This window comes from Podarcis vaucheri, assembly GCF_965113315.1.
Source record: "Podarcis vaucheri genome assembly, chromosome: 10".
Classification (NCBI taxonomy): Eukaryota; Metazoa; Chordata; class Lepidosauria; order Squamata; family Lacertidae; genus Podarcis; species Podarcis vaucheri.
The window spans coordinates 19,566,395-19,589,614 of NC_138748.1; the positions used below are offsets into that span (position 1 = coordinate 19,566,395).

At 44.0% G+C, this 23,220-nt stretch overlaps 1 protein-coding gene across 2 annotated transcripts in view; it reads left to right on the forward strand.

Annotated features, from left to right (window-relative positions):
* Positions 1–23,220, forward strand: part of CTTNBP2 (cortactin binding protein 2) — a 122,156-nt gene that overhangs the window by 20,910 nt on the left and 78,026 nt on the right. For both annotated transcript variants that reach the window (XM_082239439.1, XM_082239438.1), the window contains exon 3: positions 17,512–17,736. In XM_082239439.1, coding sequence (XP_082095565.1) covers positions 17,512–17,736 — 225 coding nt within the window. The remainder of the gene's footprint in view (positions 1–17,511; positions 17,737–23,220) is intronic.

The following is a 23,220-nucleotide window of genomic DNA, read 5'->3' on the forward strand; positions in this document are numbered from 1 at the left end:
GCCCCTGGATCACGCCAGGCTGTTTTAGCTAATCCCCAGAGGGTGGCATGATCCAAGGGGCTTTAAAAGTGGCAGCGTGACGGAAGTAGGGGCACTCACGTCACACTGCCGAACACCCACCCTCCCTCCCTAGAGTTAGGTAGTTTCATCTGGCCTTGCTTTGGTTTGGGTCACCTGTTTTGGAACAGGGGCTGGGTAGGAATTTTTTCCAATTGGCAAATTGGCTCTAGCCACTTGGTTTTTGCCTACCCCTTAGCAATCGCCACAACTTGTAAGGTGGCGGTTAGGCACTGGCCCGGTTGGATTGTGGGGAGGGGAGGTGTGGCCATCACCTGCCCCTCTAGGAACGGGGTATTCCATTAAAGAAAGCTGGGGGTCGTCCAAAGCCTGCTTGAGGGGCTAGGGCCATGACAGGACCACAGGAACCCCGGGGTGAGCTTCGGTTGGTCCGCATCAATGTTGCTCCTTGTTTGGTTTACCCCTTTAGGCTGCCACCCAGAGAGGTGGAGTCAGTTATAGTCGGGAGACAATGCCTAAGCCAATACTGCTCACAAAATTGTAATTCAATAAAGTTGTGGCCAAAAATTTGCCCAGAGACTTAAAACTAAAATATGTGTCCGAGTGAAGTTATTTTCAGGGTGGGTCCTGGGGGCCTTGAGGCACAACTCACATTTTCCTCCAATGAGCTAAAGGTTCTCCCTCATGTCATTTAATCCCCACAACAGCCCTGTGAGGGAGGTTAGGCTAAGAGGCAATGACTGTCCCAAAGTCATCCATTGAGCGAGCAGGCATTTGAAGCCTGGTCTACGAGGTCCTAGTCTGACACTCTAGCCACAACACCACACTGGCAGTGATTTTTCCCTTTGCCAGTCTTAACCAGTGACAACTTAGGTAATCATAGAGGCTGGAAAATATGCATCCATTATCTTGGAGCTGCTGCAAACTGCAGCCACAATCTAACTAACATGCTGTATTTGAGCAAATGTGAAAATTGTCAGGCGCATGGATGGGAGTAGAAAGTGCATTGCCAGAATTGACCCCCATTCTTCATATCAAAGTATACCACACACGTGGTCACTGGAGCAATACCATTGGCCCATAATATTGTGTCTTAATTTGCCCCTCTCCCTTAAAGATACCAAAGATGTTAGACAACTTTGGCCGCCTTGTCAATAATTACGTTTTCCCACAGCAGGTGGATTTGTTGTTAATTGCAATTATGCCTGCTTCGGTTGTTTTTTGAACGAGGCCTAAGTTGTTAAAATGCATGGCGTGTGCGCAGAACAGATTTCTGCCAAAACTCAAACTGAAAAGCAATCTCTCAGGAAACAGCTCAGAGGTAGAATTGAGTTCTAAAAAGGTTACAGCAACCACCAAGGGAAATTACTTGGCAATTTTTTTGTTCGATTTCTAAAATTGAAAGCTCTCACCTGAGAAGTGTCCTGTTGCCTGTGCATTTGAGTACATTGACCTTGGTTCAGCATATTTAGTAGCTAGAAATCGAACCAGCAATAAAGAGAAAGTCTGATGGCTCCCTATGCAGATAGGTTTGTTTGAAAACAAGAGAGATTTGCAAAGAAAACCTGCGCATGAATTCTAATGTAGTTCTGTAGAATGGCACCAAGCAAGTCATAGAATCATAGAATCATAGAAGTCCTTGCTTCCGGGAGCTATAGGAGCTCTCAAAGGAGAGTCAATATGACGTAGTGGTTAGATTGTTGGACTAGGATGTGGGAAACTAGAGTTCATATCTCCACCCAGCCATGAAGCTCACTGGGAAACTTCAAACCAGTCACAATCTGTCAGACACAGAGGGTTATGTACACCAGGGGTCAGCAACCTTTTCCAGCTGTGGGCTGGTCCACCACCCCTCAGACCATGTGGTGGGCCAGACTATTTTTTTGGGGGGGGGGAATGAACAAATTCCTATGCCCCACAAATAACCCAGAGATGCATTTCAAATAAAAAGGACAGTTTCCTCATGTAAAAACACGCTGATTCCCAGACCATCTGTGGGGCAGATTGAGAAGGCGTTTGGGCCGCATCTGGCCCCCGGGCCTTAGGTTGCCTACTCCTGATGTACACCATCTTGAGGTTCTTGGAGGAAAGGAGGGATGCAGATGTAACAATAAATAAATATGTATTGTTGTGCGGACCATTGTATCTTGGAAACTTTCTCCCTTTCCTAGGAACCCTTGCAGTGGGCATTTGTAACCACTCTGATAGGATAGCTCCAGGCTCCACGAATATATTAAAGCAACTGCTTTCACTGCAGTTGGTAATTGCTTTTATGAAAAAGCTCCTCAAGCACAGAAGAACATCTCAAGGTCACCTAGATTTCCGAACAGGTTTCCCCCCCCCCCCCCTTTGTCTTGGCCAGTCTGTTGTGGTGAGACCGAGATAGCTGTCAGAGAAAGAAAGCGCCATTTCCTGGCTCAGCGTCACCAAGCTTAAAAGCTGTCTCAGCCAGTGTTGTCTACCTAAGGCAGTTAACCTAGAGCCATTCAGATGTTGCTGAAATATAATCTCTTACCATAGCCCGTGTTGGCAGAGATTGATGGGGGCTGGAGGCAAACAACCACAGGAAAAGCCACGGGTTCCCCACCTCTGGTCTGTACTGACAATCTTCTGCAGGCCTGTTTAGAGACACAGGAGGTTGAACCTAGGCCTTATTCATCCAGAGCAGGAGTCTGCAACCTTTAAGACAAAAAGAGCCACTTGGACCCATTTCCGAAGAAAAAAAAACTGGGAGCCGCAAAACTCGTCATTATAAAAATAAATTTTTGTCACTTTTTAAAAATTATTTCTTTGTTTGACCCCTCAGAATTACTCCTCCTCATAGAAATAAACGTTAAATTAACAAGTTACCTTTTTTGTGTGTGTGTTCTTCACTCCCCTTTCAATGCAGTGACCAGCATACATGCCCCTTACAATGTAGCGGGCGGGCGGGTGGGTGGGAAGGTGATGTCGGGACGGTGCGTGAATAACGCACACACCGCCCCCATGCAATGTCACAGCCAGTACAGCGCCCGCCACAGTGGGGAGTGTCGGGGCGCACAATGCGTCTCCTTCCCTCGCTAGTATCTGCCCCGGAGCCGCGGCAAAGGTGTAAAAGAGCCACATGCGGCTCCGGAGCCGCGGGTTGCAGACCCCTGATCCAGAGGATGCCCTCTGCTACGCATTTATGTTCATTTCATAGCTGTGGATGTTTAACCTTGTTTTGCACGGAGAAGCGCTTAAAATTGGTGAGTGTAAAAAAGCTCAACTTTATTTCCTTGGGTGAAAGTCTTCCAGGAGCAAGTTTTTATTTTTTTCTGGAACAGAGAATGGTGGGAGAAGTTTGTGTCTTTCCACACTTGCCATTTATAGTGGCATAGTTTCATTTAACTAATCTGAGCGGTGTTTTAGGCAAGGAAATGTGCCCGTATGTCTTACAAAGCTTTCATGAAAACCGTCCACATGCTATGTCCCAAGTATAAAGCTATACTTTCTGTAGCAAAGTTTGTAAGACACCTGCTGTAATATAATCTGCCTTTTTGCCAGTATGAACTTTGCCTTTGCCCCACACCACAACTCACTTTTGCCCTTTGACAAAGGAAACCACACAGTGAATGAAAAAGGTTGTGCAGTCAAAATGTGGAACTTTGCACATATAGCTATGCATATTAAATATTTTTCTCAATGTTGCTATCTGTCTCTCACTTTATGCCAGCAATATTATTTGACCAGAGGTAAATTCTAGACTCTGGGGGCAGTAGTCAGCTAAGATTTACTCAGAGTATACCCAGTGAAATAAATGAACATGACTAAGGCCCCTAAATTTCAGTGGGTCTACGCTGAGTAAAATTTAATTGAATACCACCCTATGTTAGGATGGCAGCGTACGTTAGTTGTACTTCAACCTAACCACACTTAGCTGGGAGTAATCCCTATCGAATTCAATAGAATGTACGTCTATTCTGAGTAGACATGGTTAGGCTTGTGCTGTAAGTCTAGATCTAACCTATAGTTTGTAGCATTATCCCTAAACTGGTGGCGACTGACTGGGGAAAAGACCTTCAGGCCATGATGGTTAAGCGAAAACAGGTTGCAATCCCATACCTGGGAGTATGTACCACTGAACTAAGTGGGGCTTTCTTCTGAGTAGACATGCATAGAATTGCCTGGTCAGTGCGTAATGAGGATGCAGATTCCATGCTGAAGAGTATGGTTAACATAAGAAGGCCCTTATCCACACTGCCATGGCTGTTGTGTATACAGTGGTGCCTCGCAAGACGAAATTAATCCGTTCCTCGAGTCTCTTCGTCTAGCGGTTTTTTCGTCTTGCGAAGCAACCTTATTAGCGGCTTAGCGGATTAGCGCTATTAGCGGTTTAGCGGCTATTAAAGGCATAGCGGCTATTAAAGGATTAGCGGATTAGCGGCTAAAGGCTATTAGCGGCTTAGGTAAAGGGTAAAGGTACCCCTGCCCGTACGGGCCAGTCTTGACAGAGTCTAGGGTTGTGCGCCCATCTCACTCAAGAGGCCGGGGGCCAGCGCTGTCCGGAGACACTTCCGGGTCACGTGGCCAGCGTGACATCGCTGCTCTGGCGAGCCAGAGCCGCACACGGAAACGCCGTTTACCTTCCCGCTAGTAAGCAGTCCCTATTTATCTACTTGCACCCGAGGGTGCTTTCGAACTGCTAGGTTGGCAGGCGCTGGGACCGAACAACGGGAGCGCACCCCGCCGCGGGGATTCAAACCGCCGACCTTTCGATCGGCAAGCCCTAGGCGCTGAGGCTTTTACCCACAGTGCCAAGCCCTAGGCGCTGAGGCTAACCCACAGCGGCTTAGCGGCTTAGAAAAAGGGGGGGGAAGCGGGGAAAAATTGGAACACTTGCAAGACGTTTTCGTCTTGCAAAGCAAGCCCATAGGGAAAATCGTCTTGCGAAGCAGCTCAAAAACGGAAAACCCTTTCGTCTAGCGGGTTTTCCGTCTTGCGAGGCATTCGTCTTGCGGGGCACCACTGTATAGTTTTGGCTGCTGCATCCCCCAAAGGAATTTGTAGACCTTGGAAAGGTACAGGGAAGGGAGACCAAAATGGACACGAATGTCTTTTCTCTGAGTGAAAATATCTGTGGCTATTTAACTTAGAATAAAAGAATGGGAATATAATTTAGGTTTATAAAACGGCATGATGCAAATAGACATTTTTCTGTTACAATGCCAGAACTTAGGGTCGTCCACTAAACTTGAATGGTAGAAGTTCCAAGGTTTGTACTTTTTATGCACTTCCTTACACAAAGCACATTTGATTGGTGGAATTTTCTGCCACAAGATGTGTTGATAGTGGACTTAGCTGCTGGAGAGGGGGTGGAATTGTGGAGCTCAGGTCTACCGCTGGCTTCTAGCCATGACAGCAGGGTGGAACTTGCAGGTTCAGAGACAGTAGACTTATGAATTCCTGTTTCTGGGTGGTCAGTTAGCAAGGGAGCCCTGTTGCCTTCACGCTCTGCTTCCCAAAAGCCTCTGGCTGACCCAGTTGTTGGACTAAGTCAGAGGTAACCAATGTAGTTCCCTTCTGATGTTGCTGGACTACAGCTCCCATAATTTCTGACTGTCGACCATCTTGGCTGCACACGATGAGTGGTGGAATCCAACAACATCTGGAGCATACTGTGTTTCTTACCCCTGTCTTATATGAACTCCCAGTGTGTTCCAGCTGGACAATTGCAGCCTCCCCAGTGTGTCTGGGATGAAGAGTAGGTACTACTGCTTTTCAACATCTGCTTGTGGGAGTGATAACTCTCTCACCATTAAAAGAAAACAGAACTACAGTAGTACCTCAGATTAAGAACTTAATTCATTCTGGAGGTCTGTTCTTAACCTGAAACTGTTCTTAACCTGAGGTACCACTTTAGCTAATGGGGCCTCCCACTGCCGCCATGCCACCGCCGCACAATTTCTGTTCTCATCCTGAAGAAGAAGAAGAAGAAGAAGAGGAGGAGGAGGAGGAGGAGGAGGAGGAGTTGTTGTTGTTTGGATTTGATATCCCGCCTTTCACTCCCTTTAAGGAGTCTCAAAGCAGCTAACATTCCCCTTTCCCTTCCTCCCCCACAACAAACACTCTGTGAGGTGAGTGAGGCTGAGAGACTTCAGAGAAGTGTGACTGGCCCAAGGTCACCCAGCAGCTGCATGTGGAGGAGCGGAGACGCGAACTCGGTTCCCCAGATTACGAGTCCACCGCTCTTAACCACTACACCACACTGGCTCTCTTAACCCGAGGTACTATTTCTGAAGCGTCTGTAACCTGAGGTACCACTGTATTATTATTATTATTATTATTATTATTATTATTATTATTATTATTATTACAATTTATAGGTAAAGGTAAAGGTACCCCTGCCCATACGGGCCAGTCTTGACAGACTCTAGGGTTGTGCGCTCATCTCACTCTAGAGGCCGGGGGCCAGCGCTGTCCGGAGACACTTCCGGGTCACGTGGCCAGCGTGACGAAGCTGCTCCGGCGAACCGGCACCAGAGCAGCGCACGGAAACGCCGTTTACCTTCCCGCTATAAAGCGGTACCTATTTACCTACTTGCACTTAAGAGTGCTTTTGAACTGCTAGGTGGGCAGGAGCTGGGACCGAACGATGGGAGCTCACCCCGCCGTGGGGATTCGAACTGCCGACCATGCGATCGGCAAGTCCTAGGCGCTGAGGTTTTACCCACAGCGCCACCCACGTCCCTTACAATTACAATTTATATACTACCCTTTATCAAAAGATCCCAGGGGGGTGTACAATATCAAAAACATATCAATGATAAAAACATAACAAAACACATCCTGACACGCAGCCTAATAATAAAATAGTCATCATAATAACACTCCTCTCTCCCACACTTTCACAGGTCATTATTTAATAACCATAGGCCCTGGGTAAAGAGGAATGTTTTTGTCTGGAGCCTAAAGACATGCAATGGTGGTGCCAGGCGAGCCTCTCTGGGGAGAGCATTCCACAATCGGGGAGCCTGCTCTCTTGTTGCCAGTCTCTGAACCTCTCCAGGATGGGGAACCTAGAGAAGGGCCTCAAATGACAAGAGCAGGGTCTGGGGCGGTTCGTTTGGGGAGAGGCGATCCTTAAGGTACAGTAGTACCTCGGGTTACAGACGCTTCAGGTTACAGACGCTTCAGGTTACAGACTCTGCTAACCCAGAAATAGTACCTCAGGTTAAGAACTTTTCTTTAGGATGAGAACAGAAATCATGCAGTGGTGGCTCGTTGGCAGCAGGGCGCCCCATTAGCTAAAGTGGTGTCTCAGGTTAAGAACAGTTTCAGGTTAAGAACAGACCTCGGGAACGAATTACCGTATTTTTTGCTCCATAACACTCACTTTTTTCCTCCTAGAAAGTAAGGGGAAATGTCTGTGCGTGTTATGGAGCGAATGCCTACGGATGGCAGGGGGATCTGCTGCAGTCGTGAGCAGAGGATCCATGGTTCCCCTTCCTTCCCTCCTCCGTGGCTCACTTTGAAACAGCAAAGCGGGAGAAGAGCCGCTGAGTGGGGAGGAGAGAGGGACAGAGAGCCTGGTTACAAAGCACGGATCCACATGGATCCTCAGGATTTTTGCACTGGGTCACCCCAAATTCACCATCAGATCACATAGCATGTCCATGGCTACAGCTTGCACCCAAAAAATCACGCACCCACTGTTGCTTGGGGCCGCAGTGGTGCAAAAACGTGGTTACAAAGCGTGGATCCACATGGATCCTCAGGATTTTTGCATTGGGCTACCCCAAACTCACCGTCAGATCACATGTCTGTGGCCACAGCATGAACCACAAAAATCATACATCCACTGTTTCGTTTAGAATATTTTTTTCTTGTTTTCCTCCTCTAAAAACTATGTGCATGTTATGGTCGGGTGCGTGTTATGGAGTGAAAAATACGGTAAGTTCTTAACCCGAGGCACCACTGTACTGAGGTCCTAAGCCATGTAAAGCTTTCTAGGCCAACAGCAGCACTTTGAAGTGGGCCTGGAAACTAATCGGCAGCCAGTACAGTTGTACCAGGATTGGTGTTTTATGCCTTTCCTGTTGCATCTTCCCCCTCTGGGTATCAAGCAGACTGTGTAGTTTGCCACAGCAACCACCCTAAGGCAGTAAGTAACATTTACTCAGTTTGGTGTCATGAGGTTTTATATGCACACTTTATAGTGGGTTGAGAGAATGCTGGCAATTCTTCTCCTGAAATGTCAGGCACGCATGTGAACCTTTCCACTTCAGATGAATACTGTACACATAAATCAGTCAGTGTTTATCTTCAGTGTTCTCTGCAGTGCAGGTCGAAATTGCTTCCCAAGAAAACATGGTATCAGGAGAGCAACTCGTAAGTACTTTTTAAAGGTTTACTATCTCAGGAAGAACAATGTAATTTCAGTATCTGAATGCACCTCACTGTTGAGTGCCACTCATAAGTGCTCTAAATAATAAAAAAAATGGAACTGCTGACATTTTAAGCTAGGTAGCTAATGTGGTGTGGTGAATAGCAGATCACCACTGCTTTGGTTTTCTTACTTGTGCTCTTAGTACTGTTTTGTCAAGTAGATATTCAGCAGTTGTAGCTTTTCCTGGCATGGAGAAGCAGTGATGGGGAAACAGAAGCCCTATTAGTTGCAACCCTAGTGGCTAAGGTTGGAACAGCCTAGAGCAGGCCTAGGCAAACTCGGCCCTCCAGATGTTTTCGGCCTACAACTCCCATGATCCCTAGCTAACAGGACCAGTGGTCAGGGATGATGGGAATTGTAGTCCCAAAACATCTGGAGGGCCGAGTTTGCCTATGCCTGGCTTAGAGTTAATCTGGACAAGACTTGTGAACCTCACTGGATCACCTTTGCCAAGTCTTCCTAACATAGCAGAGATAATGTGGAGATAATTTAAGATTAGGATATACAGTAGTCTGCTGAGAAGTGTTGGACTGTCTTTGGAGAATCAGATGTAGGATGTCAGGATAGGCAGAGCAAGCGAGCAGAAAAACTGGTAAAGGGGGAAGCTAAATACAGTTGGTTGTTAGTTTATCCTCTTCATGCATCATTTTTATTTTAAAGAGAGATTTGCTGTTTGGAGACTGGTGTCAGTAAGACCATGGCAGCCGCTTTAGTCTAAGTCATGCTTTATTCAGAGGGTAAGAGAACAATATGCCTCCAGATATTTGCTTTTGGGAGTCTTGGGGCAGATCAGGAAGCATGAGTGTCTGCAGCCATTTTCAGGCTGGTTCCCCAGCTGCGTTCTTGTAATGCAAACAAGGCGAGGAAACATGATGTCAGAAGCAGATCCCTACTGCAATAACTTACCCTGCAAGGGGGGGGGGAGATAGAAGCTCACGCCATTCTCCATGAACGTAGCTTTTCACAGTAACTAGTATTTAGGTAGCAGGTGGCCTCATAATATCACCTTAGTTAAACTTCTTGCTCTGCTGCCTGCAGTCTCTGTTAGAACAGTAGAGTTGAGTATAGTGGTCACAAGTACTTGGCTCCCCGGGGCAAGACTTGATGACTTTAAATTCTATTCAGGTTGCAGACAATAAGTAGGTTCACTTTTAATTGACCTTCAGGGGTTGCAGTGGGCTCTGCTGCCAAGCATTTGCAAGTCCTTGCCAAGTCCTGTGGTTAACAAGGTTCTCCAACTCATTGAGCAGTTGCCAGCGCGTGTGTCTCCTTCCACTTATCCCAGTCCTGTTTCAACTGTTGATCATTCCACCCCTTTAGGAGGACGAGGGGAAGAGGGGGGAAATTAGGGTTATACAAAAATCAAGGGCATATTTTTATTTCCCTGTTTCAAATCACTTTCCAAAAGCCTTTTAACATACAGAGCAATGGAATAAAGCTTTTTTTAAAGAGAGTTTTTAGTAATCCAAGCAAACGAATCAAGCGAAGTTGCCTCTTTATTTATAATGGCTTCATTCTCTTGGCATTTCTTTTATCTGAACAAAGATGGATTGCTTAAAACCACAAAGTCAAGCCCCGATTTTGGCTTGAACAGTGGGGCCACGACCATAGTCACTTATTATACATTAGCTTTTTCAAATTAGCATCAGCTTCCAATCCATAAAATCCTTGCCATAATGAATGCCTGCATAATGGTTGAGATCCTGCTGATAAGTAAAGACAAATGAGATCTGCAACAAAATGTTGTGATGTGCTATTTCCACCTCCTTATATTGGAGTATTCTTGTTCATGGTTCCAGCCATCCACATCCTCCTTCAGCAAGCCATTCCATACTCAAATCACTATCCCCTTTTCCATTTTTATCTTCCTCAATGGGTTTGCCTTTTCCAGATTTTCTTTGTATTTCTGCAAATCCTGGGGTTCCCCTGAGCATGCTGATGCTTTCATTTCCTTCTCGATGGTCTCATTTTGCCTTCATTTCTCTTGGCACTCATCACCTGATTTTGCTATTAAAGACAGCGGAAGGACATTTCTTGCCAATATTTCCCATGATATTTGTTAGCTCACTTACCCATATTCGCCACCACTGCCTAAAATAGACACCCAACTTTTGCAAAAAATTAATCTCTGTTCGCCCAGGAAGCCATTAATACCTTAGATGACCAGGTGATTAGCTGGTTTTAAACTTGCAATGGCAATAGTCAATTTAAACCAAGTAGGTAGTGATCATTATGGATTCATTAGAATGTGACAATGTAATTTTTTTTATGTGGCATTATTCACTGAATTAGCTCTTCATGACTCTCAATGGAAGGACTACCTTCTGTTTAGTAATTAGTGCTTGAGAAAGTCAGTCTTTCACTCCCCTGTGTTCTTGCTCGCCATCTGGAATCCCACTAAATAACTTAGACCTGTGAAATATTTTTTTGTTTCTTATTTATTCCATCATACTCCAGTGTCTTCCCTCAGTGCATCCCTCAGGGCTGGAGAGCTATTTGCATACAATCTCCCATATGTAATTTAAATAATGCTGCTTGATTATGGCCAACCAAACTGGGGTCTCTCTCTCTCTCTCTCTCTCTCTCTCTCTCTCTCTCTCTGTGTGTGTGTGTGTGTGTGGTGCTTTAGAATGCTTATGGTTTGTGACTTTTTGTTAGAAAGAGTCTAACATCTCTTGCAGTCTTTGTATCCATGCCGGGTTATATTAATACCTAGAACATTGGTAGGAAAACTAAGGCCTGGGGGCCGGATCCGGCCCAATCGCCTTCTAAATCCAGCCCGCGGACGGTCCGGGAATCAGCATGTTTTTACATGAGTAGAACGTGTCCTTTTATTTAAAATGCACCTCTGGGTTATTTGTGGGGCCTGTCTGGTGTTTTTACATTAATAGAATGTGTGTTTTTATTTAAAATGCATCTCTAGGTTATTTGCGGGGCATAGGAATTTGTTCAATTCTCCCCCCCCCCAAAAAAAATAATAATAATATAGACCCACAAGGTCTGAGAGACAGTGGACCGGCCCCCTGCTGAAAAAGTTTGCTGACCCCTGACCTAGAATATGGGACTTTGGCTAGTTGAGATGCTCCAGGGCACATGCAGAGTTTGGGTTCTTCACTCATTTCAGTATTAGAGAGTGTTGAATGCAGATTACGCACACAGAACAATCCGTTGTTGGAATCAATGAAGCAGCTCCTGTTTACTCTGAACTCCACAGCTGCAATCTACAATTCGTCAGGCCCTGGCAGGATTTTGGATGGTGACTGAAGTCTAACATGCCGTGAGTCTATGAAGTCATTGGACCAGTGAGTTTAAGCCTACCACAGAAGGCAAAAGTATTACATTACTTATGATAATAACTTATTACTTAATAATTATTATATTACAAATGATCTCACAGAAAAACAAAACAAGAGCAAATGTCTGATTATTGTTATTAAACCTACTTAAACAACAACAACAACAACAACAACAACAACACATGATGGAACAGAATATTTTTCTTTGGCAACCTCAATATTTTTCTTTGGCAACCTCAATTTGCCAGTTGTCGTGATTGTCTGTTTGTAGCAACAGTTTGTTGCTATGGAAATCAGTTTGTTAAAACATTCATTTGTGGATCTTGATAGAGGAACTTAAAGTTTTCAATATTTTCATATTGAAAATTTTTTTTTGGGGGGGGGGACTCTTCCCTTAAGGAACATACATTTTAAAATAAAATATATTAATCAATTGAGTTAGTGTTTCAATTGCAACTGGAAAACTGCAACCTAGTTGAAATCTTTGGTTGGCTATCTTAGAGATATATTTTCTTCAACAACAAAAAAGCCAGCTTCATTCCATTGCTTCATCTGTAAAAGTTTGTTGACTTAGCCTCATCTGGAGAAAATGTTTTGAGATAACAGTACAAGGCCTAGTTCAAATAAATTAAAAAATTGTCCAGTAGCACCTTAGAGACCAATTTTTTTATTTATTTCGACTGAGCCAGACCAACACGTCTACCTACATGAATCTAAAGGCCTAGTTCAGACAATCAGTTAAAACAGGGTTTCCCAAACTGGGGTCTCCAGCTGTTTTCAGACTACAATTCCCATCATCCTTAGCTAGCAAGAACAGGGGTCAGGGATGGTGGTAATTGTAGTCCAAAAGCAGCTGGAGACCCAAGTTTGGGGAATCCTGACTTAAAACTAAACCATGGATTTAGGTGATTAAGGAGAAGTTGCGGGCAAGTTGCTCATGCACTATCTCTTATTGTTCCTTATTGGCTTCAACTAACTTTAATTGAAGCAAGCCACCGTTCTCTAGGTTTGGACATAAAGTGGAGCTCTCTTTTGTTTTAAAGTGAAATAAGAAAATCTTACTCTCCTCATGCACAAAAGAATTGGGTGAGGAGAGATGAAATACGAGAGCTTGAAGCTTGCCACAGCTTCTTCCAGATTCCCTAAAACCATGGGCTCTAGATGCCCTTACCTGTTTTGAGATCTTTTTGGCCAATGTATTTGGGGAACGTTTCAACTTCTATGGAATGCAAAATCTGCACAAATTTTATTGGAAAGATCTGTGAACAGGAAGGATTCCCATCTCCAGCTTGTAAATCCTTATGGCAAAAGGCGATGTTCTATTCTGACATAATGTTTTTCAGATGGATGTCTGCATTATCAGTTTAATATGCAAAGACTCAGCTCAGCTCATATAACTTTTATTTATAAGAGCAGACTTTAAGATGTGGGAGTGAGGAGGGAACTTATTAAAAACACACAGCAACACAGCAATTTCTGATCTTCAGAGCTGAGTGCTTTGAATGTCTATGTGTTGGACTGAGGGAAGAAGAGACAAGCCCAACTCCTTAACCTGGTACCCACCAGAAGTTGCCACACTATAATTCCTATCAACCCTCTTCATTGGTGATGCTGTATGTGGAAGGTGGGAATTGTCCCAAACGGATGGAGGGCACTATATTGAGGAAGTCTGCCATGAATCAGACAGCTTCTGAGGGAATTAAGACATCTTACCTTACTCCTGGGACATGGGTGGCGCTGTGGGCTAAACCACAGAGCCTAGAACTTGCCGATCGGAAGGTTGGTGGTTCGAATCCCTACAACAGGGTGAGCTCCCATTGCTTGGTCCCTGCTCCTGCCAACCTAGGAGTTTGAAAGCACGTCAAAGTGTAAGTAGATAAATAGGTACTGCTCTGGCGGGAAGGTAAACGGCGTTTCCGTGTGTTGCTCTGGTTCGCCAGAAGCGGCTTAGTCATGCTGGCCACATGACCCGGAAGCTGAAAGCCAGCTCCCTCGGCCAATAAAGTGAGATGAGCGCCGCAACCCCAGTCGGTCACGACTGGACCTAATGGTCAGGGGTCTCTTTACCTTTACCTTTACCTTACTCCTTGCCATAGTCTCAAGGGTTTGCCCCATATCAGGCAGAGTAAGGCAGCGGCACCATGTAGTAAATGCCTTGAGACAGGGGGCTGTCAACTTTTCCCATCCTCTCTAAGCTATTCTGCTGCCCCCAGGTCCAGTAGAGAATACTGTCCCATGACCAGTGTGTTCAGTGGCACGCGGTGAAATTTTTCATAAGGGAACAGTTAGGGCCAGAGGCAAGGGAGAGTGGGGGAAAGGGACGATCCAATGTTGCACGCGTCAGCATTGCGACTCTGTCCCTAAGCTGGGCAGAAACTTCCTGGGCTTCGGGAAGGAGGTGCCAGGGGAACATTTAGGGCACTAACCTAGTTCCCCAAATCCACTGACCCCACACCGCTGAGTGTGTTCAGTCTCCAGTCTGGTTGGATACTATATGTGGACTAGGGGGTTCTCCATCTCAGGGAGCAATATGCCTTAAGTCAGTCCTTCTTGGTCAGGAAACAGTTATGATTATGAGTGAAGTGAGAAGTTTACACCTCAAGTCAAGGAACATGATTAAGAGAAATGTGCTACGTTTGGCTGATCTTTGCTTCTCTTTTATGTTGCCAAATCATACGTATTTTAGCCCCTGACTGAAATACTTCTCAAATGCCCAGCGTTGTGTGTGTTTGTCCATACAGACTAAATATGCACATGTGCACTTATAAATGTCATGACCTTTTGACATACTGTACTGCTGGTCACACTCCCATACAGTGCCCTTGGCAAGTATGTTGGGGATCGGATTGGCATGCTTGGGTGGTGAGGAAAGTTTTGGATTTTAGAAACGCCAGGTGTCTGTGAGTCATATAAAACTGACTTTCTCTAGAGCCCAGCCAAAGGTATCATTGCTATAAAAAGACAAAATCAACATGTTTTCACTAGAAAATGTTCCTTTGGCTATTTGTAGTGGTGACGTTTAAGGAAGCTTCCACTGGCTTCTTCTAAACTTGTCTGTTGGCCTCAAAGGGAAATACTGTGTCTGGATCTTGGCATTCAAAAAAGAGGAATGTTTGAGTCGTTTTAAAAGGAGAATGCACTTTTCTCTCTCCATGCAAAAGCTCTGTTAATTATTTTTTTAAAAAATGTAATGTGCTTTTTGCTTGTGACTTTAAAAAAGAATCAAGGAAATGTTACACTCTTTACCATATGTTAAGTGATGAAATCTGCAGAGTGCTGTAAAAATGTGTTAGTTTCGTTTCTATACGCAGATGCCAGCAGTGCATGATTTTCTCTTTAAGGTCATTAAGAACTTCCTGCACTTCTGGTTTATCGCTGTAGCACCCAGCTGTGAATGTGAGATGCTTTTCAGGAAAGATGGATATCTGTATTGCCCAGGTTACTCCAAAAGTTGCTATAGGGTGCACAATCCCCATTTTTCTTGTCCTGCTAATAGCCTGTAGGGTTCCAAGTAAGATCTGGTGGGAAGCAGTCTGTAGCAGAGGATGACTAGCAACAGGCTGTAGGTCTTGGATGCTAGTAAGTCCTAATGAATACCGGATACCACAAGCTTTGGGAGAATTCTCAGGGCTAGCAAGAGTTTATCCTACAAAGTCCCAAGCATAATCCTATGCATATTTACTCAGCAGTTAAGTACCTTTTTTGTAATGTACACAACATCTCCTCCCCCCCCCCTACGTAGTTGCTACTTCTTGTTTCTTCTTTTTTGTGTCTTATCTTATTCAGTGCACTTGTAATTTCGTATTTTTTATTTTTCAATAAAGAATATAAAATATAATTATCGCAAAAGAGTTCCATGGTTTTCCATTGGATTTATTTCCATGCAAGTGTGCATGGGATTTCACTTTGAGTTCTAATATCCTGAAGTAGATCAATGGATCTTGACCAGAGCTGTGTCTCTCAAGAGAAGTTACAAGAACTTTGAAGAAGTGGAGCTCCGGTGTGGAGTCTCATATTATAGCTCAAACAGGGTTCGAAATAGCAGAGGAACCTACAATCGTAGATTTTGCTTCTCTCTACAGATGTGCTCTACAGATGTTCAACAGAGGCATGATGGTAGGGATGGGGCCAATGGTTGGAAGCCACTGTTGGAACCCTTGTTGTTGATGTTGGATAATGCCTGAATAGAACTCAGTTAACTATGGAATGGCCTGCTTCCACTTAGCACTGCCTTTCCTTCATGCTGACATTTCTAAAACGATGAGTTTCTCATCATTTGGCCTGTTTTTGAAGCCACCTGCTTTTCAGGCCTTGAAAGAAGGCAAAAACAATTAATGCTTCTTTTCCACTTCCCATAATATCTTTTGGAGTTCACGCTTAATCATCACTCTTACCTTCAGTTTGTGAGGCTATTTGTGATAGCATTTGGCTTCTTTTTAAAGCTGCATGTCTATTTTTGAGCCATGATTCATTCTTCGGTTAGGTGCCGCCCAACTCTAGGGGGAGGGTTTTAAAGTTACTGTAGCTTTCACCCGCCCCCAATATTAGGGATTATCAGCTGCCGCAGGAAACTACTGGTGCTTTCATGACTTCCGCACCCAGAATGCCTCACTCGAGAAGGACCCCCCCCATCGGTCCTTTCTAGAGTGAGACAGGGAGGTGGAGGCAGGGCTTCTCTCCTAAAGTACCATCACAATGAAGAGAAGAGGCACAGCAGAGACAAGGGAGATGCAAAAAAGGGGTTTCAGCAGTGCAATATCTTGTGCCAGCCCTAAATTAAGAAGGCTGATCGCCAAAGAATTGATGCTTTTGAATTATGGTGCTGAAGGAGACTCTTGAGAGTCCCATGGACTGCAAGAAGATCAAACCTATCCATTCTTAAGGAAATCAGCCCTGAGTGCTCACTGGAAGGACAGATCCTGAAGCTGAGGCTCCAATACTTTGGTCATCTCATGAGAAGAGAAGACTCCCTGGAAAAGACCCTGATGTTGGGAAAGATGGAGGGCACAAGGAGAAGGGGATGACAGAGGACGAGATGGTTGGACAGTGTTCTCGAAGCTACCAGCATGAGTTTGACTAAACTGCGGGAGGCAGTGGAAGACAGGAGTGCCTGGCGTGCTCTGGTCCATGGGGTCGGACACGACTAAATGACTAAACAACAACAAGGTGACAGGTGACATTTCCCTCCAAAGCAATCAGGCTTTTTGCAAGCATTGCCTTCAGGAACTTGCAGCACTTTGACGGGGTTTGTAACTACTTAAAAGGAAGGGGAGTAAAAAACAAAACACACAGCATCCTTTATTTTTGAACATAACAGTCTTATGATAACTGTTTGTGTTGACTTTCTCAAATGATGTTCTTTTCCCACATTTCTGATGATAGGTTTGGTAACAAGCAACAAAACATCTACATAACCTTTATAGTTGTGTGTAGCAGCAGCAAAGAGAGAACTCTGGGAGATGGGAAGAAAGCTAAAATGGGCACATCTTATTAACTGCACTTAATAAACCTAAATCTTAAATAATTGATTTCTCTCAGGCATATATAAAGGCCATATATATATTATTTATTTTGTGGTGTTACTTGGAAATAAGATTTAATTTAGATCGCTGGCATAAAACATGGCTATTCTCAAAATGCATTGGCTTATGTATTGTTAAAAATACTGAAGTAATCTGCTGAACGTGTGACTGTTTATTTCCCAGATGTTCTACGTATAGCACTGTTGTGTGTGTTAACATTTCATTTAACTGTTCTCTAGTGATTCTTTTTGTTTATCTCTCTGTTTAGGCACGGAGGAAGGAGGTCTTTATCCAGGAGCGGTATGGGAGATTTAATCTTAGTGACCCATTTCTGGCTCTGCAGCGAGACTATGAGTCAGGTGCTGGTGATAAAGACAAGAAGTCCATTTGTACCAACCCACTCTCCATCTTAGAAGCTGTTATGGCTCACTGCAGAAAAATGCAAGAGAGAATGGCAGCTCAGTTGGTTGCTGCTGAAAACAGACAAAAGAAGGTACCACATCAACTCCCCCCCCCCTTTGACTTGCTCTTTCGTCCCCCCCTTTTTTTGTTTGCTCACCACATCTCCAAAAGAATGTATTCCCTCTCATTTTTATGACTTAAAATAATTAGAAATCAATTTTGTGTGTGTGTGTGATTCTAGAGTGGCCGTATTATTTGTATTTTATCATTAGTGACACATTTCTGGTGGATAGTTTTCAATTATTACAATGGAAGAATATTCCTCTTTACATAATATTAAGATCATCCCTTCTGGGTTTTGGAACGTCTTTCCCAGAACACCAGGGATGCCATAGGCTCTGTCAGCTTACCTGTGTCTTTGGTCATCAGGGGAACCAGGTCCTCATCATCCAGGGGCCCAGCAAGACAACTGGATACAGTCCTGAGGCTAAAGAATGGCCATTCTGAAGAAATGCAAACCTTCAGCTAGGGCTGCAACATTTAATTGATCAATTGGTTAGATCATGGGTAGCAGATGTGATGCCTTCCCAGTGTTGGGTGGACTACAGCTCACATCAGCCCCAGCCTACATGGCCAATGATCAGGAAAAAGGGGAGTTGTAATCCGACAAATATTTGGAGGGCACTATGTAGGGTACTCCTGTTTTAGATCCATTGATTAGTGTCAGGGACTGGGCAGAGGAGGAATGTAGCAAGCCCTATACGGCCTAGGACCCTCGTACCTACAGGACTGCCTCTCCTGGTATGTCCCATGGAGGACCTTACGGTCTTCAAACAAAAACATCTTGGAGGTCCCGGGCCACAGGGAGGTTAGGCTGGCCTCAAGCAGAGCCAGGGCTTTTTCGGCTGTGGCTCCAATCTGGTGGAACGCTCTGTCACAAGAGACTAGGGCCCTGCAGGACGTGACATCTTTTCACAGGGCCTGCAAGACAGAGCTGTTCCACCAGTCCTTTGGCCTGACCCCCTCCTTTGGCAATCCTCACAGAACTCTAGCCCAATGGTTGCCATTAATTTGATTTGAACTGATTTTATAATGAAATGATTTTAGAATGTTTTATTATTTTATTCTTGTTAGCTGCTCTGAGCCCGGCTTCGGCTGGGGAGGGTGGGATTTAAAATATTATTATTATTATTATTATTATTATTATTATTATTATTATTATTATAGACCGCCTCCCCAGCTTGACCCATCCAGAGAAGAGTAAGAGAGTTCAGAATTACAACAGGGCTTTGAGGGAGGTCACAGCTCAGAGGCAGATGAGGGGAAAAGTTAGGAAATAATGGAAAAGGAGCAAGAGGCAGAAGCGGAGCAGCAACTGGCTGGCACATTGTCACTAGAAAGCATTCCAGACCCACCTTCTCCCAGAACCCGGCGAGCCTTAAAAATAGGAGAGCAAAGAGCTTGAAGACAGAGGGCACTTAGTGTCCCCTGTACAGGAGGTGATGATGATGACAAATAAGGAAGTGGGAGAGAAAGGGGGGGTGGAAATTCGCTCAGGACAACGCCATTATCCAAGAGCCTGTTTCCAAAGCCTGCCTCTGTGAATATTGAATAAAAAGTGGGTGGTAAGAAACTTTTCCTTGTCTTTGTACGTTCCTGGAAACCGGCCGTGGGAGTTGCTTGCAGGCCGCTTGGCAATTAGATGTATTTAATCAGCTGAAATGGTGCACCCAGTTAATTGGGTAGTAGATGTAAAAAAATGTTTCTTTAAATCAAAGGGCAAGTGCCATCATTAAAAGAGACGTTCTCCCTTCACTTGCACCCAGGAGGGAGTGGCTGTGTTAAGATTATGTCTGATTTTGACGTGTGTGGGTGTCTAAAACTAAACCAAATAAACCTTTATTTTCACTGCGGAAATAATATTTTTGACCAACAGATAGATGAACTGTCTAAACACTCAAAAGATAACTCAATTGCAGTTTCTCTGATCAGATGGCAACCCAACAGAACAAGATCTGAATGTGGGGCAAAGTTGCTAGTTTCCCAAACGTGGCTGAGAGAATACCTTTACTATAAGCTAAGAACTAACAATAGCTCAATATCTCCAATATAGCCGCTGCTGGCTGACAACTCAACGTAATTGGATCAACTGCATGACACCTGAAACCCTCCTTTGGACTTTATTTACATACATTTTGCCAAGTAATTAAAGATAAACATGCTTCGTACAGTGATTCATACTCTTGGAGACAGATGCATTACAGTATTACTAGGAGATCAAGTGGCTTGACTTCTTTTTTAACCCTATGATAGAGGGGTAGCCAAACATGGTGCTGTTTGGATGGTTTGGACTCCTATTAAGACCCAGTAAGCATGGTTAATGGTTAGCAGATAATGGGAGCTGTAATCCAACAACATCCAGAGGGTGTTATCCTGGGTACCCATGTCCTGATGAGTTTCTTCTGATCAGAGAGAGAATACTCATATAGATTTTGTCTAGTTTTGCAGGAGCTGAAGGCAGCACCTCTGAGTCTCAGCTGACCATGAGAGGCTAGCTTAAGAGAACTAAAGCTGGGTTTGACAAACAGTTTGATGTTGGGATAGGATTCTGTGTTGACAGGAAGCATGGATAGGCAGTACAAGAAAATCAGAAGGTATGTGTAGGCAAGATGGGATCTAGCGGCCTAGATGGACATGAAAATCTGGGACATGAAGGAACAAATTGGGAGCAGGTTCCATAAGAGTATTGGGGCAAAGAAGTGGAAAGGTAGGTAGCTTAGTCAGGTTGACTCATCTAGAAAACAAACATATTATAAAGCACATATGCAACATGAGGGAACGGCCCGTCCTGCTTCCTTTAGCAGAATCTGCTATAGGGAGCGGATGGCATAATCTGAGATGTACACATCTGGAATCATTTCGAATTTGAATATATTCACAGTAGGGAGAGGTTGAAGGGAGATAACGAACCATTTAGCTAGTTTTATTTATTTATTTATTTATTTGCATTTCTGAGTGGTGTACATGAAAACAGTGCACAGAAAACGAGACAATCAAGCAAAAGAAATGCATCATAAAACCAAACAGTTCCACGTACATTATCTGCTTTATTTATCTTTCAAAACATGTAGTCTACTTTTCCTCTCCAATTAGAAAAAGAGCAGCTTATCCTTAGAGAAGCTGACAAAACCATTTATACCATTAGTGGTATAAAAATGCCACTAATCCTTTTTTTAAAATAAAATAAAATAAAATAAAATCTTAAATAATGATACAATAAAAAGTCAGCTGAAAAAGTCAGTTAAAGGTATAGACAAGATAAAATCACACTGCCTATCGAGCCCACCACTGCAAAGGCTTCCCTTCCCCTTTCACCTATCTTAACTTTATTTTGTAAACAAATCAAAATAACACCAAAAGCAAAAAGTTACCTGCTCTATTTTTATCACCCCTGCTTCCTTCCCAGTCACTACTTTGTCAATTAGACAATCTGTGGAAGGAATTATAATGTGAAAATTGTATATGCTTAACATGGATTAGCATACCCAAGGTAGAAACATATATATATATATTGCCACTCTGGGAAAAGGGGCAAATGCGTTTTCCATCACCCAGCATTATACTTAATTAATGTTTAAAAGAAGGCTGGGTTCTTCTGCGGTTCTGGAAAATATCCTGACAGTGCGAATGCATTCCAATTTGCATGGAGGAGTTTATTATTGCTGTAGCTGCTGTGATTTGGAGTGCAATTAGAATTGGTCATTTTGGGAAACCACCCTGAGGAATGTGAGAGCAGAAATACAACAAATGAATGCATAACCTGGGACTGTTACTTGGCCACTGTCATGGATATGCGGAGCAGTTGTAGCTATTCAGAGTTCTTCCCCTGAAAAGCACCCCTTGTTTGCCAAGGCAGATAATGCACATGGTTCTAAACCACATCTCATTTCTCATTATATTGCGTCATATCTGATTCAGTTACTTGGCTCATATTTTGAGGCCTAGTCAAGAACGTGCGCTTGAGATAACCGCCATGATGCTGCTTCACATGCTCCCTTGTCCTTCATTATCCAAAGTATTTTGCTATTAGGTCTTTCCAGTCGCTAATTCAAGACAATTTTGTGATTGACGCTGTAATTCAGTGACTCTGGGGGATGTGTGTTGCTGGATATAAAGCAGAAATATCCTCTTCCAATATTTGTCCTGCCACACCATTCTCCTCCCAGATCTTAGAAAATAACATATTTTTGCTCTATAAGACGCACCAGACCACAAGACGCACCTAGTTTTTGGAGGAGGAAAACAAGAAAAAAAATATTCTGAATCTCAGAAGCCAGAACAGCAAGAGGGATCGCTGTGCAGTGAAAGCAGCAATCCCTCTTGCTGTTCTGGCTTCTGGGATAGTTGTGCAGCCTGCATTCGCTCCATAAGACGCACACACATTTCCCCTTACTTTTTAGGAGGGAAAAAGTGAGTCTTATAGAGCAAAAAATACGGTAAATGAAGAGTTTTAAGACTGCAGATCCAACGTGCCATCATTATAGCTAACTTTTATTGACTTGAAGTATAAATCCCTGGAATTTTAGCAAACGTTTTCTCGTTTCTCAAGCACATCCAAGCACCAGGCAGTGTGTAGAGTTAGCTTCTTCTCTTTCTTGGATATGCAGTATTATTCCCTTGCTGCTTCACTTTCAGAGTGATTCCTGTTTTACTTATGCTAAGCATAAAAGACGTATTATTCAGAGTGGGTGGGGAGGACAGCAAAGCTGCTGTTAATTCCTTGTTTATAAAGTTTTCGAAGAAACAAAGCAGAAGCTGTCTTATTAGAAAAAGGGAGCGTAGGCAAATAACAACAACATTCTTTGGAGGAGCTGTCCAACAGACTATCAGTTTTCCTCCCTGCTGGAGGGAGGGCACAGAATCCTATTGGTGAACAGCAGGCCACTCAGAAGTCACCAGTTCGTAATGACTTTCCTTTCGCTAGCAACCAAAGCCAAAATTGAACCACTGACCTAGAGATGAAATGCTCCATCTCCTGTTACCAATCCTCTGGGCCATCTGGTTCCCCAGATTACAGCGTACATGAAATATACTCACCATACAGTATCTTCTTACAACTCTGAAATTAGTATGATTTTAGCATCTAGAGGAATGTAAAACCCTCCCCGCCTCTGTAGTAATCGCAAATGCTGGACTGCAACCATTTTATCTGCTTTCTCTTATCAGCTTACAGACTAACCCTGTGTGCAATTATTTTATAGGGGGAGTGGGGTGGGGGAGAGGGGATGCCTGTGGTTAGAATGAAGATCACATTTCATTACACTGATCATTACATGCAACTAAGCCCTTTCCCTTACATGTTCTTGAATTGTACAGTGGTACCTTGGGTTACATACGCTACAGGTTACAGACTCCGCTTACCCAGAAATAGTACCTCGGGTTAAGAACTTTGCTTCAGGACGAGAACAGAAATTGTGCTCCGGCGGCACGGCAGCAGCGGGAGGCCCCATTAGCTAAAGTGGTGCCTCAGGTTAAGAACAGTTTCAGGTTAGGAATGAACCTCCAGAACGAATTG